At 43.0% G+C, this 25,256-nt stretch overlaps 1 protein-coding gene across 1 annotated transcript in view; it reads right to left on the reverse strand.

Moving 5' to 3' along the window:
* The window catches only part of LOC129814974 (forkhead box protein J3-like), an 82,005-nt gene that overhangs the window by 25,123 nt on the left and 31,626 nt on the right, over positions 1-25,256 (reverse strand). Inside the window, exon 3 of the mRNA XM_055868166.1 lies at positions 3,685-3,759. Within this exon, the coding sequence (XP_055724141.1) occupies positions 3,685-3,759 (75 nt within the window). The remainder of the gene's footprint in view (positions 1-3,684; positions 3,760-25,256) is intronic.

A 25,256-nucleotide genomic window follows, 5' to 3' on the forward strand; every position in this document is an offset into this window, starting at 1 on the left:
ATATTTACAGAGAAATTGTCATTCTAGACAACAGAAAATAAGTACTGTTGCAACAACTTGTGTCTAAAGTCATCCATACAACACGTGTCCCGTAGTAGGCCCATTTCATACTCGTCACGGTACTACTGCCATCTAAAGCACGGTCCTCTGTTTCTCTCCTAGCTTTCATTTTGAAACGCTGCAACTTTAACCTCACTGCTGCAACAATACAATGTTGAGAAAATGTTTAAATATTTTTAAAGCTTGGGGTCAATTAGCGTTTCCCTTAGAGGGAGAATAATTCACAGTGCAAATTAACCAGAGACAAAGAAGCGGTAATAATATACAGTTGAAGTCAGAAGTTTACATACACTTAGGTTAGAGTCATTAAAACTCATTTTTCAACTACTCCACAAATGTCTTGTTAACAAACTCTAGTTTTGGCAAGTCGGTTAGGACATCTCCTTTGTGCATGACAAGTCATTTTTCCAACAATTGTTTACAGACAGATTTAATTTATAATTCACTGTATCACAATTCAGAAGTTTACATACACTAAGTTGACTGTGCCTTTAAACAGCTTGGAAAATTCCAGAAAATGATGTCATGGCTTTAGAAGCTTCTGATAGGCTCATTGACATCATTTTAATCATTTGGAGGTGTACCTGTGGATGTATTTCAAGGCCTACCTTCAAACTCAGTGCCTCTGCTTGACATCATGGGAAAATCAAAAGAAATCAGCTAAGACCCCAGAAAAAAAATGGCAGACCTCCACAAGTCCGGTTCATCCTTGGGAGCAATTTCCAAATGCCTGAAGGTACCACGTTCATCTGTACAAACAATAGTACGCAAGTATAAACACCATGGGATCACGCAGCCGTCATACCGCTCAGGAAGGAGACGTGTTCTGTATCCTAGAGATGAACGTACTTGTGCGAAAACTGAAAATCAATTCTAGAACAGCAGCAAAGGACCTTGTGAAGATGCTGGAGGAAACAGGTATACAAGGATCTATAATCGACAACGTGAAAGGCTGCTCAGCAAGGAAAAAGCCACTGCTCCAAACCCGTCAGAATAAAGCCAAACTCCAGTTTGCAACTGCACATGGGGACAAAGATCATACTTTTTTGGTCTGATGAAAGAAAAATAGTACTGTTTGGCCATAATGACCATCGTTATGTTTGGAGGAAAAAGGGGGAGGCTTGCTAGCGAAGAACACCATCCCAACCGTGAAGCACGGGGTGGCAGCATCATGTTGTGGGGGTGCTTTGCTGAGGGAGGGACTGGTGCACTTCACAAAATAGATGGCATCATAAGGCAGGTAAATGATGTGGATGAATTGAAGCAACATCTCAAGACATCAGTCAGGAAGCTAAAGCTTGGTCGCAAATGGGTCTTCCAAACGGACAATGACCTCAAGCATACTTCCAAAGTTGTGGCAAAATGGCATAAGGACAACAAAGTCAAGGTATTGGAGTGGCCATCACAAAGCCCTGACCTCAATGCTATAGAAAATTTGTGGACAGAACTGAAAAAGCGTGTGCAAGCAAGGAGGCCTACAAACCTGACTGTTACACCAGCTCTGTCAGGAGGAATGGGCCAAAATTCACCCAACTTATTGTGGGAAGCTTGTGGAAGGCTAACCGAAACGTTTGACCCAAGTTAAATAAGTTAAAGGCAATGCTACCAAATACTAATTGAGTGTATGTAAACTTCTGACCCACTGTGAATGTGATGAAAGAAATGCTGAAATAAATCACTCTTCTATTATTCTGACATTTCACATTCTTAAAAATAAAGTGGTGATCCTAACTGACCTAAGACAGGGAATTTTTACTCTGATTAAATGTCAGGAATTGTGAAAAACTGAGTTTAAATGTATTTGGCTAAGGAGTATGTAAACTTCAGACTTCAACTGTATATTGAGTATAAATCCCATTATACTCAATGTTCTGTAGCCCAATTCCATTGTTGGTATATTTGACGATGTTGGTCTTCACTGCAAGACGCTGAGCGTAACGGACAGAGAAACGTCTAAGGACGTCTGAAGGTGAGCTGCGTGTTTTGATCAAAGCATCTGGTTCACTGCTAGATGTATGAGGATTTTGGGGTTAACTGTTTCAATTAGAGCTCTTGGTAGACTCAGACTCACTGCGCCGGTGGAGAGACGGGCGGCGTTTCTTTTAATTAGGCAACAAAAAAAAATCTTTAAGCACAAACCCTTGGGGAGTTTCTGCATTTCTCCACATGCCCCTCGAGACTCGACGGGGGAAGAGAAAAAAAACACCCATAAAGACTGCTTAAATAAATCACAAATACACTGCATCATAGTGAAGCCGGCACAGCAAGAATGTCTGTCCATAATGTAAGCTACAACTGTAAGCTCTATCATCCATGTAGTCTCTACAAAATGCCATGGACATATGGTGATTCCACCAGGAGCCCTGATTACCTGTTTCTCTCAGAGGCTGGTGATTTTCCTACAGTATTGTATGTGAACCTATTTTTAATTTTTATTTTTTTAAATCACGGTGCTCATTTAGCATTCCTAACCGGTTAACATGTGAAATAAATAGGTCTTTGCAGTGGGAGCCGTAATAGCACTTTTATCCCCCCCCTCACCTCCACGGTGAAGGAGTACGCCACGCATGTCATCTCGCTCTCCATCTCAGAGGTAGACACGGTGCTCTCCTATCTCATCCGACCAGCAGTGCTCATATTCCTGCCACATTACAATACTGATGGAACCTATCTAGAGGCTAGCACTTCTTTGAAGTTGTCTTCGGGGGGGGGGGGGGGGGGGGGGTGAGAAATTCCAAATTAAGTTGGCCATGCATTTGGAATGGGATCCACACAGCAATAGATTATTTTGTATTTAGTGCAGCTCCCAGGAGTGTCAATATCAGAGGATTACAGCAAAACATGAAATTAGCATTCAGTCCCCAACCTCTACAGTACATAGCTTGGCGTAGCTCTTCAAGCCACTGTGTGCCTGTTCGCCAGATAAAAAAATCTTACATATGGTTAGACCAATTCACATAACCAGGATACACTAAATATAGGCCCACATGGTCCAACCACGTGAGAAACATAGCGCGGTGAGAGACACTAGTAAGACAAGTGACAGGGCGAGAGATGGGCGCGATTGTGTGGTAAAACAGACTGGTATGGGAGCTGGTGATGTCATAGCAGCAGTCCCTGCCGGCCTGAGGGGACAGGAGAGGCAGGTGCTGTATGTGTCAGCGTGGCCTCCCTCTCCTCTCACCCTAAGTGCTGAGCTGAGGGCTTTTCTCCTCATAACCCAGCCCGAGAAGCACTTTTGGGGCGTTACTCGAAATGCACTGACTACAGCCTTATTTTGGACTATTCCCACAAGGACAATGACTTATTACCACATCTTCGTACTTAGTCTGCCCTGCAGGTCAGAAACAAACAAACACGGTCTTTACAGTTGCCATGCAATTTTGTGGGGGTGGAACGTTCATAATAGATTAGGAGCATGCCATGCATTTCCAGACTGTCAGAGCACTGGCAGGCGTTCACAGCGAACATGTTCCTCATGCAGATAGCATTAGATCATATTGGAGGACTACTTGCAAAGAGTGAGTCTAGACTAGCAGGTCTGTCTGTGGACACCAGCCGCTTATTTCCGCTACGTTTACAGTCATCTCTATGTTGGGTTTGAATGAAACACGGTCGTCTTACCTTGCCTGGGTCGTCTTTGGAGCGAGGCACTTTGAGAAAACACTTGTTCAGTGACAGATTGTGCCGTATTGAGTTCTGTAGAGAGAGAGAGAGAAATTTGGGGTTAGAGATAAAAAAATCAAAAATCAAATTACAAGGGAAGAGGTCGTGTGTCTTTGAGCAGAGAGCATGTCATAGCCACAGAGGCTGTGCCATTGTGATAAAGACAGAACAGGAACCTTGGTAGCATGGTAAACGTCATCCTTTGGTGTTAAATCCCATTTCCTGTCAAGATACACTTGTTTTAAAATGACACCTTGGAGGAAATAAACTGCTATATCTGTGACTAGATGTCAGTCTACACACGGATTGTCACTGGACCAGGCCAAAGCTACCAGGAAGACATAGGGCCTACACTACCCGGTAACAGCAGACTGGCTTCTTCTACTTCTCAAATTACATGGGCGCCAACAATCAAAGCTCATCTTCAATTAAGAGACACGCATCCCAAATGAATCCCTCACTGGGACGATGCCTGATATTAATTAATGCTACACAAGTCTCCTGGGGGGGGGGGGGGGGTAAATTATGTAGATCATTCTGAAACTTAACTCATTATGGTGTTAGCTATTCCTCACCCACAGAGGCTGATATATCTGCCTGTTGGGGGGCTTGAAGCAGCCATGATGATGGCTGTAGAGTGGAGTGGTGCTCCTGGTTTAGTAACAGTTAGGGTGGAGCCGGCCAGCCTCCTGGAATCAGCTGGAGCTGGGCCAGCCATAGGCTTAATGGACTGGCCGAATGCACACATCTCCACACCATTTTAGTATTGACAGATGTCTGAGGATCTCAAAGGTTTTTAGTGCAGCCAGGTCAGACGGTCGTTGGGCAGATGTGAGATGTGTACAGCCCAAAGCCGATAAGATGGCGCTGATTGTAACATCAGTATAGAGAAATACACCTCAGGAAGAGAGGATAACGGCAGTCTCGTTATCCAGCTGTCAATCTCCAGTGGCAAAATCCCCTGAAATGCTAATGGTAAAATCCAATACATCAAAACTTGCACAACTTAATGCATCAAAACGTGGCAGGACCGTTACAGCAGGGCAGATTGTGTTCATTATAGAAAAATAAAATATACATAAAAAAACATAAACAATAACGAGGCTAATCAAAACCCAAAATCTGTGGCACCGTCTGATAGCATCGGTGCTATATCTTCCAGTCTAGGGTGGGACTGGAGTAGAGGTCAACCGATTGTGATTTTTCAACGCCGATACCGATTATTGGACGACCAAAAAAAGCCGATACTGATTTAAAAAAAAAAAAATCGGCCATTTTTTTTATTTTTTTTATTTGTAATAATGACAATTACAACAATACTGAATGAACAATTATTATAACTTAATATAATATATCAATAAAATCAATTTAGCCTGAAATAAATAAACATGTTCAATTTGGTTTAAACAATGCAAAAACAAAGTGTTGGAGAAGAAAGTAAAAGTTCAATATGTGCCATGTAAGAAAGCTAACGTTTAAGTTCCTTGCTCAGAACATGAGAACATATGAAAGCTGGTGGTTCCTTTTAACATGAGTCTTCAATATTCCCAGGTAAGAAGTTTTAGGTTGTAGTTATAGGAATTATAGGACTATTTCTCTCTATACGATTTGTATTTCATATATGAAAATAAGAATGTGTTCTTAACTGACTTGCCTAGTTAAATAAAGATTAAATAAAAGGTGTAATTTAAAAAAAAAATACATTTAAAATAAATAAATAAAAATCGGCCAAATCTGTGTCCAAAAACACAGATTTCCGATTGTTATGAAAACTTGAAATGGGCCCTAATTAAAATCGGCCATTCCGATGAATCGGTCGACCTCTAGACTGGAGTGTATCAGTCAGTGTCCGTGGTTGATGGAGAGATGGTCCAGTCAGAGGGCAAGCCTGCCTGCTCTACTGGGAATCTGTTGGAGCAGCCGTTCAGTCAGGCCTGGCAGGGCTTCCTCACAGACTGCACTAAATCAGTAGGATGGTCTCTATCCAGTCTGTCCGCCAGTCTTAGCCAACACGCCTCCTGCATTAGGGCAGGGGTTCTCCAAACGTTTTCACTCAGGCCCCCCTTCCAGCATTGGGGAGCATTCAATATTTCTATGGCCCTGCCCCACAGTTTGGGAACCACTGCATTAGGTGATATGACCACATGTCAAGTGGGGACACTCAGCTGTGTCTGACAGCATGCATGAGGATACATCTGTATAGACATACAGTAGACTATACAGAATATTCATAGCCTACATTCAGGTCCAGGAACAAAAAGGTGTGATGCATGCCATCAGTTTGGAAAACATTAAGGCAGCCATTAGGCCCCTAGGAAGACAAAAGAGAGAGAAAGGAGACCGAGTTGTAATGCTGACCTTACAATGTCTTACAAGCTTAAGCACTTAAGACCGAAGTAAAACCCATCCACCGTCCAGACTCAGGCGGCGAGGAGCAGGAGGGCATGTCGTGCACTTGATACCACGAGGTGAGAAGGGCAAGTAGCGCTCAGCCTCACACACGGAGAGATGTTGCTCAGTCACCATTTAGTGCCTTCTTGCAGGTCGAAATAATTGATACGGTCATCCAGTCTGACCCAGCCTAGAGTACTGCCAGTGCATTAACAGGTTGACTTTTTAAATTAACTCTTCTCTCCAACCGGCTCTGTGCTCCAGCGACACTGTATTCTATCAAACACGCTCCCTTCTCTAAGCTTACAAGTCACTGGTGTGAAACTAACAGGCTGAGGGTCAATCGCAGGAGAAAGGGTGAAATGGAGTGGATAGAAGCGTTTAACACATTACGACCGCAGCGTCTCGCAGAGAAACGTCATGAGAGCCACTTCTGCTTCATTTGAGAGACCCTAGCATCCTTGCAGGGAGGCAGAGCACAAGCCGTCAATAAGATGACAACGCGCTGGTGAGAATCATCCCAATTAAAGCCAGTTAACTTCTCCAAAATAAACACTTTATGGCTATACTATAATTAGCCTTAGCATCTCCAGCATGCAGAGCATCATACTGGCACACAATGAGGACGGAGCAGCCAGATCAGTAACCCACAGTGTGGTCAGAAGTACACGGAGTAGAAGGATTTATTGCGTTAAGGCAGTATTGCAGGGGTCCATCCAAAGTACTGCCCAGCACGTACAGCACCTGCAACCCCCACAGTGCAGCTCACGCCCAGCCGGTGTGCGTCTCCCACTGTCGCCTCTCACACACACACACCGTCTCAAAACTAACGTGGTGATCTAACGCCAGGACAGCACTGTCCCTGCCCCGTAACATACTCACCATCCACCCTCTCGACGCCCCTGCGGCTCAGCAGAAGGGTAGCCAGGGGAAAGTAGGTCACGTTGACGACCTCGCGTCGCGTGTCAAACATTCAGTGAGCCAAACGGACAGGCCATGTCACTACTCTGCTCCTCACAGGGAGGGAAGGAATGGGGGTCAGTACACCCTGCCGAGACCCAGCGGTCCGCAGCCTCACCGGGATGCAACCGCGACGCAGGGAGGTGGAGTTCTCTCACACAGAGAGAACCCGTGGAGAAAAGAGGACTCTCCACAGGTCTAACGCAGTCCTTCTCTGCTGCTGCGCCTCTAACGCCAATACATGTCCTATTGACAGGCATGCCAACACATGGCATTTCTCCCTCATGTAAAAGTTGAGTATTTACTTGAGCCCATTTAAAAAAAACAAATTTTAAAAGCCAATCTTATTAAAGGCCCAGACGAGCTCTTTAAAAGTTTAAAACTCCAAATGGGGCAGCGCGTAAATGCCTTCAGATTTGCAGCAGTGTGTGATCAATGTGTTTTCCCACAACTGTGCAGTGCCAGAATTGGAAACCATTATATTGCATAACCCAGAAGTGTTGTACTGAAGTTGCACCGTTTCTTATGACACTGTTCCCCAATAATAACACCAACAACGTACCCACAAGTTCACTTTACATTCCCAACATCTCTTCTCAACATTAACAATTAAAGACAGACAGCACCACAAGGCTTTTAAGAGCATCTTAAACATGCATGTAACAAATAAATAAAAAATAGAATACAGGCCTGTGCAGTCAAAAGCAAATAGTACAAGGATAGCGTGACCTTTAAATGACCTGTGGGAAAAACTCCATGTGAATGACTGAGGCAGACAAAAAGAGTTAAGCCACTGAGGTGCATACATCAGATCTAGTCTTGTTATACAGAAAGGGATGTGATCTTTCAGATAAGGCCTGCAGCAGCATTCTGTGAGAGAGGACAGAAAGAGAGCGAGCGAGAGAGGACTGAAACACAGCACAGCTATGATACAACAAAGGAAGTAACCAACCAGCAGCGAGGATAAAGCATTGGTACAGTAGATTAGTTTGCATTGTTGTTACACACATTCTACACAAAACATAAACCTGACCTCAGCTTCAGAGATCTCCACAGGGGCTAAGGAATGTAGCACCTTTGCTGTCTATTTGTTGTGGATGTGGGAAGACGAACGCCACAGCGTGCGCAAACACACACGCATTCCTCCACTCCCCCTCCTCCCGCCTAACACAGTCCTCCCACAACCCCACGCACACCAACTGAGTAGACGCACAGTCAAGCACAGGCTCGACGTACAGCACACACCGAAAATCTCTCACAACCAAAGTACTGAGACCCGTAGCCCACACTTGAAGAGCCATGAAGTCAACCGCAACGATTTTCAACTTGATTGTTTACAGGCTTCAAAGGCATATAATCTGCTTCCCTTGGTATCTTGTAGCAGTCTTGGCATGCTAGGCTTTAAACCCCTTAGTCTCTGATCTTGACTCCTTGTATGTGGTTTTAATAAAACATCAACGGTTGCTTGCTGCAGCAAAACACACGCCGAGGTAAAAACTAATACATTTAAAAACCCTACTTGGCCTGACTCCATTTAGTCGACTAGTCAATTGTCTGGTCGATAGGCTGTTGGTCGACAGATGATTTATTTTTTTGTCGAGCCACTGCAAATAGATATAACTATACACATACAGAACCGGTCAAAAGTTTGGACACCTAATTCCAGGGTTGAAGCCATCAAAACTAGAGGTCGACCGATTATGATTTTTCAACGGCGATACCGATTATTGGCGGACCAAAAAAAGCCGATACCGATTAAAAATCGGATGATTTTTATATACTTGTAATAATGACAATTACAACTATACTGAATGAACACTTAATATAATACATGAAATATATTTAGTCTCAAATAATGAAACATGTCAATTCGGTTTAAATAATGCAAAAAAAGAAGAAAAAAAAAGAGCAATATGTGCCATGTAAAACGTTTAAGTTCCTTGCTCAGAACATGAGAACATATGAAAGCTGGTGTTTCAATATTCCCAGTTCAAGTTTAAGGTTGTAGTTATTATAGTAACTATGACGCATCAACTATTTTCCTCTATACCATTTGTATTTCATATACCTTTGACTATTGGATGTTCTTATAGGCACTAGTATTGCCAGCCTAATCTCAGGAGTTGATAGGCTTGAAGTCATAAACAGCGCTGTGCTTCAAGCATTGCTAAGAGCTGCTGGCAAACACAGGAAAGTGCTGTTTGAAGGAATGCTTACGAACCTGCTGCTGCATACCACCGCTCAATCAAATCAGACTTAATTATAATAAATACAGAAATACGAGCCTTTGGTCATTAATATGATCAAATCTGGAAACTATAATTTCGAAAACAAAACGTTTATTCTTTCAGTGAAATACAGAACCGTTCTGTATTTTATCGAAAGGGTGGCAACCCAAAGTTTAAATATTGCTGTTACATTGCACAACCTTCAATGTCATTTCATAATTATGTAAAATTCTCGCAAATTAGTTCACATCGAGCCAGTCGGCCCAAACTGTTGCATATGCCCTGACTGATTGCACTGAACGCAAGAAAAGTGACAATTTCCCTAGTTACTATTGCCTGCTAACATGAATTTCTTTTAACTAAATATATACTTATGTGTTTGGATTTTAAGAAAGGCATTGATGTTTATGGTTAGGTACATTTGTGCAAAGATTGTGCTTTTTTTCAGCTATGTGCTTTTGTTAAATCACCCTTTTGGCGAAGTTGAAGTAGGCTGTGATCCGATGATAAATTAACAGGCACCGCTTTGATTATATGCAACGCAGGACAAGCTAGTTAACCTAGTAATATCATCAACCATGTGTAGTTAACTAGTGATTATGTGAAGATTGATTGTTTTTTATAGGATAAGTTATCCTAGCTAGCAACTTACCTTGGCTCCATGCAGCCACAAAGTCCATTTGACGCTGCACTTGCATGGCAGACACATTCGCATAACAGGTGGTCAGCATGCCACGCAGGTTCCTCATGGATTGCAATGTAAATCGTCCATAAATCGACATTCAAAAAGGCCAATTACCGATTATGAAAACTTGAAAAAATCGTCCCTAATTAAAATCAGCCAATGCCGATTAAACGGTCAACCTCTAATCAAAACTATGAAATAACACATATGGAATCATAAAAAATAAATAAAATGCATTTAATTTAACTAGGTAAGTTGATTAAGAACAAATTCTTATTTACAATGACGGCCTAGAAACAGTGGGTTAACTGCCTTGTACAGGCACATAACGACAGATTTTTACCTTGTCAGCTCGGAGATTCGATCACTGGCCCAACTCTAACCAGTAGGCTACCTGCCGCCCCAATCATATAGTTACCCCAAAAAAAGTTTAAAATCTTGAATAAGGAAATTACGTGAATAGCCTACAGCCATGTCTGTCAGGAGCTCACTGGCACAGGAAACTGAGGGGCAAGAATATTTTATACAATGCTGCAAGTTAGCTAGCACAAACTCCAGGCTGGACAAAGTTAATAGTTGATACAATGTTTCAAGTTCCTTGCAGGCAGGCCATGGGTATCCAATGTGATTTATAGGATTTTTTTTTTTTTTAAATCAGCATTTTTACTTATGGGCTGCAATGTTATTTGTTGGCTTTATGTAGGAAATTTCTACATACTGGCAATAGAAGTTAACTTTAGATTTGTATAATTTTCATTTAGAAAGAATTTTGATTAACCACATGACATTGATATTGAGATATGAAGATAAATGAAACTGTTCCATGAACATCCTAACTGGCACGCAGATCAGTAGAAATGGTACGATAGTCCTGTGGCCCCAGGCGCAGTGCACGCTGACACGGTCGACCAGGTGTACAGTGTTCCCTCCGACATATTGGAGCGGCTGGCTTCCGGGTTAAGTGGGCATTGTGTCAAGAAGCAGTGCAGCTTGGTTAGGTTGTGTTTGAGGACACACGACTCTCGACCTTCGCCTCTCCCGAGTCCGTACAGGAGTTGCAGCGTTAGACAAGACTGTAACCAATCGGATACCACCAAATTGGGGAGAAAACAAAAAACAAAACAAAAAAAAAATAGAAAAAAGGTACAATAACCTTTCCCACAAAAGAGCAGTTCGAACCCCCCGCTAGCGGAACCCCTCGCCAACAGCCAATAAAATTGCAGGGCGCCAAATACAAATCAACAGAAATCTCATAAATCTAATTTCTCAAACATACAAGTGTTAGGCACCATTTTAAAGATCGAATTCTCGTTAATCCTGCCAGTGTCTGATTTCAAAAATGCTTTACATTTTTTTTTTTTTAAATGCTTTAGGTCACCACCGAGTCACAGAAACCCAGCCATTATTCCCGCCAAAGAGAGGAGTCACAAAAAGCACAAAGAGATAAAATGAATCACTAACCTTTGATGATCTTCATCAGATGACACTCATAGGACTTCATGTTACACAATACATGTATGTTTTGTTTGGTAAAGTTCATATTTAAATCCCAAAATCTTATTTTACATTGGCGTGTTAGATTCAATAGTTCCAAAACATGCAGTGATGTTGCTGAGAGCCACATGAATTCACAGAAATACTCATAATAAATGTTGATGAAAATTAAGCTATTATACATGAAACTTTAGATACACTTCCCCTTAATGCAACCGCTGTCAGATTTCAAAAAAACTTTACGGAAAAAGCATAATCTGAGAACGGCGCTCAGAGCTCAAACCAGCCAGAGAAATATCCGCCATGTTGGGTAGTCAACATTATTCATAAATATCATTAGAAATATTCACTTATCTTTGATGATCTTCATCCGAATGCACTCCCAGGAATCGCAGTTCCACAATAAATGCTTGTTGTTCGATAATGTCCATCATTTATGTCAAATAGCTTCTTTTGTTAGGGTGTTTGGTAAACAATCCAAAAGCGCGATCTGGTCCATTCGGACGAAACGTTCAAAAGTTATATTACAGGTCGAAGAAACTTGTCAAACTAAGTATAGAATGAATCTTCAGGATGTTATCATAAAAGTTCAATAATGCTCCAACCTGAGAATTCCATTGTCAGTAGAAATGCACCGGAATGAGAGCAACCTCTCAAGTGAAAGCGCATGACTGAGAACGAGGCTGTAGGCAGACCCCTTAGTAAAACAGCTCCCATCCGGCCCCCCTTCACATGAGAAGCCTGAAACCACGTTCTGAAGACGGATGACATCTTGTGGTAGCCTTAGGAAGTGAAAAATAACCCATATCCCACTGTGTATTCGATAGGGGTGAGTTCAAAACCTACAAACCTCAGATTTCCCACTTCCTGTTTGGATTTTTTCTCAGGTTTTTGCCTGCCATATGAGTTCTGTTATACTGACAGACATCATTCAAACAGTTTTAGAAACTTCAGAGTGTTTTCTATCCAATACCAAAAATAATATGCATATAATAGCATCTGGGACTGAGTAGGAGGCAGTTCACTCTGGGCATGCTATTCATCCAAAAGTGAAAATGCTGCCCCCTATCCCAAACAAGTTTTAATCACGGAGCTCAGTAGCTTACATATAGTTGATTTTGGTAAAACATAAAGGATCTATGGAAAAATAAACGTTTTAAAAATGTTGACCAAGCATGCAAGTTGAGGCCATGTGAATTAAGACGGAGAGAACAGTAAAAATAGAAAAACATGTCGATCACGAAACGTACAGTTTGTGATGAAGATCCTATCTAGCCTGTGTGTAACATGTTGAAGTAGGCCTAATCTAAACCCCCAAAATCTTGTCCTCTGCAAAGTGAGATTACACAATCTGAAAATTCTATTTAAAATGGTTAAATTAAACCCATACTTCACATGAATATTTAAATTATGAAAGCGATAAATGCTTCCATACGGAATAAAAAAAAGATAAGATGCATGCATGCCGGCAAAGAAATTAGTGCTCAAAATAGCCACAGTGATAACTCCTGTTTCTACTGTACAATAAACTATTTGCTTAAATCAGATAAAGCTTTTAAAAACGTACCGACTATTTAGAAAGGTTTCTCCTTACCATTTGGTTCTGAAGAGCTTCAGATCCAGTACAATAAAAGGCAACCCACGCAAGTTTTAACCTCAGGTGAAGCTGTGCCGTCTACACCCACTGGATAACCATGGTGGGAGTTGCCTGCTAAGGTCATTTCATTCCATACAGAGCTTAGATTCACTTCTGTATAGGCTAGTGTACATCTTCCTATACATATGCCTTGGGTCATGTTAGGTAATAGGCAGATGACAGACGGGCTGGTTCCTGTCCATCAGGTGGGTATGGAGTTGTTAAGCCTCGCTTGCAAGGTTTAGAGAGCTACTAGCCTATATTAACTACACTTTAGTGCAGGGGTGAGCAGAATACGGCCCACGGTCTGGAACCGGCCCGTCGGCCAATTAAATACGGACCTAGGTATAAACTTTGAAATAACTGCACCTTTTCTGGCCCGCAAACTGATTGTCAAATTTTTTTTTTATATCATAATAAAACAGATATAAATAAATAAGTCCAAAATTACATTTGTGAAGCCTTCCAGACAAAATTATTACCCACCCCTGCTTAGTGCGTGGCTGGCTGTGAAGAGGAGACATCACTGGGAATGAAAATAGGTGTGGGACACACAGAGCCCCTCCCAGGCAGGTATGCAGGGGACAACAAGATGCAGAGAGAGAAACGGACACTCACTGGCTGAGCCGACTCACGCCAGTCAGTCACGGTCTATCCAAATTGCACTGATACTCTGCTATTCGAAACAGAATATTCCCCATATTCTGGCTTTTCAGTTAGTCATAGAGAGTGTAATCCTAAAGACATCCATCTTCATCTGAAGAGTTACTTTGAAAGTAATCCAAGGATACTTACACCCACATTCAGTTTAGGCACAGACAAAACTCCTATTCTCCGGAGTGGCACAGAAGTTTATGAAAGCTGAACTAAGGATATTCCCTTTTCAGCAGATATTCCCTTTTCAGCAGAGTAGGAGGGTATTGGAGACCAAAAGCACCGCAAAGATAGTGTTCTGAGCTCAACCTCGCTCACACCCACATCTTTACCTGCTTTCTTGGGTAACCTTGAGCTCAGTCTGCGAAAAAAAGAAAAACTCTCCTGCATTATTTCCTGGACGCATTCAAGGTTACAGCCCTGACTCTTCAGTGCAACATGAGATTTTTCAACGCTTCCATTTCAAAATTGGTAGCCAGGTTGGCTGCTGCGAATATATTGGAAAGGCTACGGGGGAAAGATTCACTTAAATTTAACACAATGACAGGTCAACACAATGACAAAAGATCTGAGCCACGCGTCTGAACCCTTTTAATCATAGTCCTTCAGGGAGAGCTCTCTCGCCTGGTGCTGAGAGCAAAGCACACACAGTCAAAGGGCTTTCCACAGTCTCCAGACCAGATCCACTCATAACTAGGGCCTTTCAAATTGTTTTATTTTTGGCCTGATTCGGTTGGTCCAGAAGTGTTGAAAAAAAAGTAGTGGACATATAGGCTTAGCCTACTATTTGCTTCATTGCCCAGGCTGTCTGTCTCTTTGGCTCATCTTACCAGTCTGGTGATATTCAAATTGAACTGAAGGTCTCACTGAACTGATTGGCAGACAAAGGAAATGGGTCTATAAACAAGATCTGCATCATCTAGATGAGGGCCAATTGCACTTCCACTCCGACTTGATCCCCGAACTGTGAAACTCCAAGAGAAAACAAAAGACAATTGACAGGTTTTCAGAAGGGAAAACGATCCTCACACATTGCATTCACCATTTGACATAACGTCGCAAAAAACTGTTCTGAATTCGCAATATTTGCCATAAGAGAGAAGCACACAATAAGCCTGGCTGTAAATTGGGTCTGTTCCATTCTGACGGATGCAAGCTTGCACTTTCGTGCTTCTGTGCAAATACATGGCTCTCCCCTCCCTCTCTGCGGAGGCAGCACAAGGCCATGAGAGATTGGAGGCAAAGTGACGTCCTCCAGTTTATCCTCCCTGAAAGCCTTCGCATGCTCTCAGTTCCACATGAGAGATCTGATGAAAGCCGTTTGTCAGCACGCCACTTAATTATCAGGCAGTAGAGCGTCCGATAGTATCCTTCCACTAACAATAGCTGCTCACAGCAGCCCCCTATAGTGCTCACACTCACACAGCTTCTTCGGTACCTAGTAGTGCCAACGGCCCACTTAAGAGTAGAACGAATTAAAATGCTACAAAGACGTATTGGGTATAAATTCTGATTTATATGGCCTTGTGTCAGTCTCTAGCCTTGTAAGCCGTGGATAGAAAATAGACATATGTAAAATGTGGTTACCTGTCTGGGAGATTTTTTGGGTCTAATAAAAACACGTTCTTTAAAAGACCACAATAATGCTGTATAACATAGCCCATGTCACCAAAACTAAATGCATTTACCCTTTTTGGAGGTAGAGAGCATAATATTGAGGGGTAGATGACATGTTTTAGGTTACATTGTGTCTTGATCCTGCCGCTTTGACTCAATTCGTAAAGACAATTGAAGGATGTGGGAAAATAATGTGGTCGTTTTGTGTCATGAAGTCTGGCAGAGAAACGAAAAGACATTGACCTGTAATTTGCTTCCATTGAATTTACAGAGCTTATACTCCACAACAATCAAAGCATATAAAGCTAACTGTAGGCAACATGCATTCATTCTTTAGGTCTACCATTCTTGGCAGAGTCAAATTTGTCGACTTTAAAAAAAAGCCTGAGAACAGCAAAATGTCTCTGGGACGGAAGAAAGATAAAAATATGTTGTTGTTTTTTTTAAATCACATCTAACGTAGCGAGAAGGTCAAAGTGGAATAATATGAGACTGAAATAAGGCATTTGAATTTAGTATTCAATGTCAGAGAGACGGAAATGACTTGCCAGCCATGATTGAGCACCACTAAAGGCAGGAGGAAGTACGTTTTGCGATTGGGACGATCTCATCAGAAACGTGCTGGAGTTCTCTGGAGGCATCATATATTCACTATGCCTGGTGAATGCAAACTGACTACCTTTGGAAGTTTGGTTGTTTAATGAATAGCAAGAAAATAATATTCTCAGTGGAAATACAGGTTGCGTTCTTCTCCCGTCGCTCTTAGAGAACAAGCAGTGAAAAGACACAGATAAATGAAGGGATCACAAATAGACCAGGGGTCTTAACGTCCACATTTACCTCCATCCAAAGCTGGGGGCGTCAAACTCATTCCATGGAGGGCCTAGTGTAGGGCTGGGCTGTATACAATATTTGACTACACACACACACACGTATTGCTGCACGGACCGTCTTGGGTTTTTACTTTACCTTGTATAACTGTATTTCAATGTTTGGTTTGTTAAATGTGATACGCCACTCGGCCTTGCGTAACGTCCGTTTTTATAGTTTACTATGCTACTTGAGTGAGTCGTCCCTCTCCGCCGCTCACCAAGCCCCAACCCGTCACTCAAGGAGCACAGTTGTTGTTGCTCGCCCACTTCACCCGACTTTAGTCTGCACGATCAATGCAGCAGCTGGCAACAAGATGTTGATGAAAACGATGCTGCTTTCCACTTTGCTTCTTAATATATAAAACCACAGCATTCTATGATTAGATTATTAGTTTGTGCGTCTTACTGTCTGCAAAAAGCTAGTTTGTGTTTTCTTAGGTAGTTGTGGCTAAAATAAATAGTGTTAGCCGCTAATCACTAGTTAGCTAATAAATGTACAGAGTCAGAGCAAAAAAGTAGCTAGCTAATACAGCCTGATTGATACCAGTGCTGATGTAGGCCTGCTCCTACAAGGAAGTGCCAATATGGCCGACCGGTGGCTTCAAAGCCTCTCACTGGCCAACACATATCATCAGCAATCCAGGGTTTATATAAGTCATTGGTTGCCACCCCAGGGTTTTGCACTTCTCATAGAGCAAATTTAGAACTATTATATAAAAACATAGATAATCAAAAATGTTAAAAAATATTTTGGCCATTTATCGCCCAGCCCACTATCTGCTGGTTCTTCCTTTCAATTAAGACCTAGATAACCAAATGAGGGAAGTTCCTTATTAATTAGAGACCTTAATTTGTCAATCAAGCACAAGGGAGGAGAGAAAACCTGCAGACACGCTGCCCTCCGTGAAATGACTTTGAGACATGCGATCTAAAGCCTCTGGATATACAAACAATTCCCCAATAGGACAGAGAAACTATCTTACCTCAGATTAACCTATACAGAATCAAAGAAGTTCATAATGGGGCAACCAAGCACGTCATGCCTTTGCATCACAGGCAGACAGAGCATGACTCAACCCCGTATCCGAGGTAGATCTCCCATGTTAACCTGTCCTCAGGGTGCACTATTCAATCTTACAGGAACGTACAGAGGAACAGAAAAATAGCCTTTCAAAATTTGAAGTGTTGCCTTAGCTTCGACCTTCAGACCAAACCAGAACTTTCCCGAATTCTATTGGACTTGCTACTGATTTAAAAGGCAGCAACAGACCTCCTATACAGCCCATTAGCCAAGTTAATGTTGAGCAGAAAGACTCGCTGACCCATAAATAATACATGGCAGTGGTCAAGAGAGGCCAGACACCTCGGAGAACCCGTTCATCCCTCTACACGACCACATCAATGGGCTAATGCAGAGGCAATTAACTGGGGGGGGGAAGAGGGCTGTGGCCTTGCGGCTGCAGGGCTCAGAGCCGGGGCTAACAATTGCTCTGAGCATTCACACACACACACACACACCATCTCCCACACTGAGCCTCATTTACACTAGGACAAAACTCCCAGCATCTAGATAGAGCCTGCGCAAAACCACAAGGTAACAATAAACACTTGTTAAAACGTTGGTTTCCATTCTTCCTGGTCACTGCTAAGATAACAGAGTACAATCCTGTCTCAACACCGGCGACTAGTTAGCATAGTCAAACTGTGCCGCTGTGAGCCACATTGGTGTTCTACTGCAGCTTACACAGCCTCTGCCTCATAGCAAATTGACTTAGCCCACTTCTTTGATGTTTGTCAATTGGGACTTTCATTCGATAAATTAACAGCAGAAAACTGGCAATGAAAACAGTGACATTGACAAACGAGCAATTACAACCAGCAATATTCATGTGTCATATCCGTGGGTGCAGTGACCTGCGATTAGCCACGCTGATGCTGGATGGGAGAGTCGTGGCTGTCAATAGGAGTGGAGGGAAGGCTGAGCAGCCCATTCTGACATGTCATCCATCACTGGTTCCGCTCTGCCGCCACAGCTGTGTCACTGTCCCCCTCTCCGTCGAGCACCGACCCCAAAATGAGGACACGCAGGCACGGGGTTCAAGTTTCTCACTCGGAGACCGTCCTGACGTGAGCAAGGTTTACAGAGAGAGGCGTACAAAAGCTATCAGATTTGTGGCAATGACAACATTAAAATAATCCATTTGTAGCCACGTTATGCTTTGCACATGGCGATATCTTGGCATTCACACCACATTCATGCCATTGCAGAAAGCGGCGACCGCAAGCGGCAGTGTGAGGTTATTAGCGCTGGGACAATGACCGAAGAGGTGATCAGGGTTACGTAATTACCATGGAGGCTAAAGGACGCATTATAACAAAAGACGAAATTAAATAAGCCAGGAACCTTCACTATAATTACTACCCATGCTGATTAGATAAACATGCCAATCATTAGGCTTGTTACCTCTGCTTTTTATTCCTATCAGATGACGGTGACCTGCAGTGTGGCTGTATAGGCTAGTTAGCTCAGATAAACCTCCAGGTTTAACAGTATATGCTCAGGGAAGAGCTTACCTCAGCCAGCTTCCAGAACTCCGGCATGATCCCCAGTCAGTCATATGTTCCCCAGGACCTTCCCACAGGTTCTAATAATTAGTCCTGGCTGGAGATTTTTTCATTTTTTTTTCCAAAAAGGAAAACAAAACAGCACGGGAGAACAGCTGACAAATTAGCAGCGAGCTTCACAGGAGGCAAACGATCTACAAGGAGAACAGACTACCTCAATTATGAATATTATTAATGAAATTACAAACTAAGACCTGGAGACTGAGAGAAGGGAAGAAATCCGTCACACACACTTTATTAAAAACACGAGAGCATTGATTGTTTTGTTTGATCGTTCATGTTTTCTGGAGGATTTGTGAAAATAATAGTTTTTATATAGCAGAAGCCAGCGGCGGCAGCAGTAGCCGGCCTAGCCCAGCTTAGGTGGATTTAACAGGGAAGATTCAGAGTTAAAGGCGGATTCCAAGGACTTGGCTCTATTTATAGCATGTAGAATTCATCATGGCTCAGCGCCTCTCTCCACCACTCTGTCTATCCCCCCTCTCTCCACCCCCCCCCCCTCTTTCCAGGAGAAATCACAGTACCTATGAGAGGCCATGCTTAGGCTCAGACTGACCTAACACCGAAAGGCCATGAGTAGGAATTGAATTCAAACGTCTAGCTTAAGCTTTCAATTAAAACGAGACCAGCAAAGCAGAGGCTTTCATGATTGGGATTCAGTCTTATACTGAAGCCATGGTAAAGCTTTCACCATCTCATACTAGGGCCCTGTGTTCGCGCAATCATGTGACATGCATGATTTTAACCTTTATTTAAAGCTTTTTCCATGAAACTTTACCCCTTTTATTTTTATGTCAGATGGTTTAGCACCACCCTCAGACAACCGCTTTCATTTTGTGTAAGGCTTTAAATAGAGGATTAAAATGATGACGATGTCAAATGACTGCGCAAACCACAGAGTCCTGCACTTTGGACTGTTAGATGCTCGCTGCCCTTGCTACAATGACAGGAACACCCATATGGCCAAAATGGACACACCACCTCAGAACATCACATCTAAAAATGAAATAAAAATACCCAAATTCAAATCTGATTGGGTACAAAAGGATGACTGAAGGATTCTCACACTCCCCATCCGTTTTCCCTTTAGAAAAATAATTAGCTAGTTCTCAGGTTCTTCTAGTTACGAGTCGTTTTTTTGCCTAAAATTCCTTGCAGTTCATAACTCTGTAGCTAGGGTGATTTCACCCCCCCTCCCCTCCCAAATTGTCTCGATTTCCAGCCTCAGATCTGAGACAAAGCATGGGCACAGCCCATTGGAGGTGATGATCTCAGTCGCCACATAAGCGAACAGATCTGGAAAAGTCATAAAATACAGAACCACCCCCTTTCCTCAGTTATTAAATACGCACATATAAATCTCAGCGAATCCAAATTCATCCCTGTGTTTCAACGTCTCACTGCATTGCTGAGTGTATCAGCCCAAACCCTACCCCCAGCTACTGAGCCCATTCTGCTCCCTCACTGCTTTAGTGTCGTCGTAGCACTCAGTGGCTGAGCAACATGCCCCCATAACACAAACCGAGACGCACTGCTTTTCAGAAAGGCCAGGAGCAGTGACTCAGCAAGTATGCACCCCATCCAGAACTCAACAGTGGATCACTGTCCAACACCATCAGTGGAGAAATAAACAGCACACCAGCAGTACTACTACTACTACTGGGGTCTCAGTCAGGCAGCAAGTCAGGTATTGACTTTAAACAGATTTCATTATCACAGTCGAGGGAGCTTCGGCGATCAATTCGTGACTAATGACGGATGGCAAAATGTGTTGCTCAGCAGGGAAAGGAAAAACAGTACAAAAAAAAAAAAAAGACGCTAATATTTAGGCTAAGATTTGCTTGTATGGAATGGAAAGTCATGGTCATGAGCTGGGAAAAGACACGGTTACATAAAAACGGAGCCAAAATCAGTACATATGGGCCACAAGAGACAACTCCAGAGCCCCGAGCCCTTTCATGTTCCTCAATGTAGTCGACTCCTCACTCAACGGGGTGTGGGGACAACAGCTCCTGCCAAATGGATGCGAGGCATGCCAGCCAGCATGTCCTCCCCGCCCACTCCAAGGGGCAGAGTGTGAGCAGTGGGGAGGCGGTGGGGGGAGGAAAGGTGAGCCTGGTGGGCGGGCAGCCAGGCAGGAGCTTCCTGACACGGGAACCCGCCACACAGCAGGATCAAACCGGCTGCCGAATGAATCACTACCACTCCCACCACCAACACAGTCGGCACCGGGCCTCCACACAGCCACTTCTGCTGCATCTACAATTAACAACAATCTGGGGAGAGACGGAGTTGCTAAAAATAATCCCACATGCATCTCAAAAAACAGGGCTCTCACTTTGCACTGTCAGTGCCTTTGATACAGCATGATAAGACAGTGTTCTAAAATGGTCGTATTTTCGGGGGCCGGGGAAAATAAGCATTAGTTACTCTAAACATGTATCTCAGCTGATGAATTATTGAATATCTGCAAAGCATTTCAAATGTAACTGCTTGCTTAGCGGGGTAATGGAGAAGTAGATGGAGGTATCACAGAGTCTACCGTTGAAGCAATTTTACACTTTCACATTCCACGCCCTGAAACCCAAGCTTGAGGTGGGAGATAGCAGGGGCAGAGAGAAGCGCAAAACACGCTTACCTGACTGATCACATTTAAAATAGGCAACAGGAGCTGCCTGGGATTTCTTTGCTGCAGTCAGTCACTACGTTAGTGAGCAGCAACATTATCTCCAAAGTAAATAATGTCCCGGAGGAACGGCAGCTCCCCAAATCACTTCTTAAAAAACAGAAACCGCTCCAGGCTGCTATTATTAAGCTTGCGCCATCCAATGGGAAGGGGAACCTTTGATCCCTTTAGGGTGCAGCGCATTTGCATTTTATAATGAGATCAAAGAGGCTAGGTCTGTCCAGGGCCCCTGCAGAAGGCAGCGCCGTACCCCATCTCTAGTCTGCAGACTGGCCGATTTATAGCCTCCTAGACACTGGAGCCGTTTCTTAATCAACATGACACAGTAGCTGTGAGGACATGTGGACATGCAGTAGGGAGATGGTGCTTGTAGGGCAATCAGCAGCCATTATTTGCCAGTTTGACTTCAGGCAGGTGTGGAAAACATGGGGGGGGGGGGGGAAATCACACCAGTCGCAACAATCTCCTCAACAGTTAAAGTTCAAGAGCAAACATTTCAAACCTGGTTGAGAATTGCGCCACGTTTTCTTTGGCATCCTTCACCTGCGAGAAACGCAGCAGGGAAATAGTTTCTGCCTGCACTGGACGACATAAGGTGTAGGAAGAAAGATTTGAGACGGAGGTGGGCGGCTCCACAGTCAGCAACTATTGGATTGGGTGTACATGCGTGCGTGGGTGTGTTCCATCCGAGAGCCCTAAAGAGTTGGTTTCCCGGAGTTGGAGCGGGCCGAACAGGGGTTCCGCTGGCGTCATCTGTGGGTGCTCTAGCGTCTATACATTTACCTTAACACTTAGGTTTATACTGAACGTGTCACACGTCGAAGAATCCCACACTACCGCATTTCAGCAGTAGCCTATAGGCTGTGTGGCCTGAGGAGAGAACAAGGTCACTGCAGGGCCGAGGTATGAGACCCAAGCAGGTCAGGTAGAACTTGGATCGCTTTAAATTCATTAGCGGTGCGCACATCTGCCAAGGCCCGACCGGCCGGCCGGCCACACGTTTTCAGAGGGCCTGATCAGATTAGATGGCCGGTTTGAAGCGGGATTATAGACCTGTTTTGTAAACAGAGATTTCAGATCTCTGCAGATAACATGAGCTTTTGCATGGACTGGGTGCCCGGTAATCTTCTAGTGTCTATACATTTAATAACTTAACACTGAGGTTTACACGGAACGTTTCACAAAACAAAAGGATCCTACACTAATGCATTTCAGCAGTAGCCTATAGGCTGTGTGGTCTGAGGAGAGAACAAGTCACTGCAGGGCCGAAGGTATGAGACCCAAGCAGGTCAGGTAGAAATTGATCGCTTTAAATTCATTAGCGGTGGCTCAGGCAGGAGCCAGCCAGTGTGAAACTCATAACATTAGAAACTGACCCACAGCCAAAACGTCTTGAGAAAAAAGAGAAAAAAGAAGTCATCAGCAGCATCAAGAGCTTTGGACAGGCGAAGCAGGACATCCTAACCTGGGAGAGACCAGATCACTCCGATTTGCCTTTTAATCTGTAGAAAGTCATTAGGGCCAGCTCCACATATCCTACACGGCAATGACAGACTGGAATGGATTAGTTTGAGCAGCAAGATTGAATTGGACTAGAGGGAACAGGGGATAACACAGACGGGTCTGTTATAGAATACAAGAATCACTACATATACACACACACACATACATACATATAAATAAATGATTCTCCATGTAACATGCTCGGTGATGTTGGTACAAATATATGCTATGGGATGAGGGGGGGACTATAGAAAGGATGAAATAACCTTAAGCAAGTATCCATGTAGCAGGTATACTGGGCCAACATAAATCAGGACTAGCCAGTGTGTTTCTCCAAGTACTAGCTATACCCCAAACATTCAAACATTGTTCTTGTCAGCTAATAGTGTGACCTACAGCACAGGCCTATAACAAATAAGGTCACTTTTTATAACTCTTCTGCATCGCTTAGGAGTGCAAATATGTACCCAAAAGTGCTTTAGAAATCTGGAGAGGGTTTAAGAAAGCCTCTGTTTAATTGCCTGCTCGTCGACGCTGTGTGCTTATTCGCTCCTTCAAAAACGGCCACGCTCATATTTTTTGACCTTGATGAATTAGCTGTTCCTATTGACAGCACTTATTGATATTTCTTAAAAGCGTGGGCTAATGGAGTTCTATGGAGATGATTAAATGCCTGGATTAGCCCGGTCTCATCTCAGAGGCACAGCCCGCATTATCATACAGAGCAGACGCGTGCGTGCTCTGGCTCCTAAATTCTTGCAGCCCGCCAACATCTCTCCAGGGGAATAGCGGAGTGATGACTGCATCCGACCTACATTCACCCCGCCCAGACATGCTCACATCAACCCCTCTCTCACACAAACACGAAAGGAACTAGACACACGCTATCCCCATTTACGAACGTTGCTATGTGCACAGACAATGGAAGTGAAGGATTTGACTTACACCTTCCTTACCTACTGCAGTCCCCTCCTGGAAAACTTGCTAGAGTCCATTTTTTTTTGAAGGAGTCAATTTATAGAGTATTAAAGTCAAGTAAACAAGTAAAATTGTATATGTATTTAATTAAAGTTTGCTAATGTTAGCTATATCTACGAGCAGTTATATTGTGTAAGAGTGAAAACCTGTACAGGATTGGTGTTTGCCCCGCGGGTCGGTTGAGCTAACATGCGTTAATGTGATTAGCATGACGTAAGTAACAAGAACATTTCCCAGGACATAGACATGTCTTATATGGGCAGAAAGCTTACATTCATGTTAATCTAACTGCAGTGTCCAATTAACAGTAGCTATTACAGTGAAAAAAAATACCATGCCGTTGTTTGAGAACGCACAGCAAAATATTTTATCATGGCAACTGGTTTGATACATTCACATCGGAAGGTAAATAATGTACTTACATTCAGTAATCTTGCTGATATGTCATCCTGAGGGTCCCAGAGATGAAATGTTGCATTGTTTTGTTTGATAAAATACATTTTTATATTCAAAACGTAGGCACTGGGTTCTACAGTTTGAACCCCTGCTGTGTCTGCTCCCATCTAGATGTGTGAAGGTTAGTGGCTTTTCTGTAGGGAAGCCATCATTTATGACATTCTGTGGAGTGTGTAAAACATATTTTTTGTTATTACCATATCATTTCTATATGTTCTCTTTAGTTATGTACTTGAAAATGTATCAATTGACCAAGTCGGCACGTTTGGGCTGAGTTGATACATTTTGAACAGTAATGCAGTGGTTCATTGGCTCAGTCTAAAACTTTGTACATACACTACTGGCATCTAGTGGCCTAAATCACACCTAGACTCCTAAGTGATAATGGCCTTTCGCTTGCATTTCAAAGATGAAACACAAAATTGAAAACGCATGTATTTTTGTTTGTATTATCTTTTACCAGATCTAATGTGTTATATTCTCCTACATTCATTTCACATTTCCACAAACTTCAGTGTTTCCTTACAAATGGTATCAAGAATATAAACTCAGCAAAAAAAGAAAACGTCCCTTTCAGGACCCTGCCTTCCAGATAACTTCACAGGTCTTCATTGTAAAGGGTTTAAACACTGTTTCCCATGCTTGTTCAATTAACCATAATTAATGAACATGCACCTGTGGAACGGGCAATAAGACACTAACAGCTTACAGACAGTAGGCAATTAATGTCACAGTTAAGAAAACT

Source organism: Salvelinus fontinalis, chromosome 18, assembly GCF_029448725.1.
Source record: "Salvelinus fontinalis isolate EN_2023a chromosome 18, ASM2944872v1, whole genome shotgun sequence".
NCBI lineage: Eukaryota > Metazoa > Chordata > Actinopteri > Salmoniformes > Salmonidae > Salvelinus > Salvelinus fontinalis.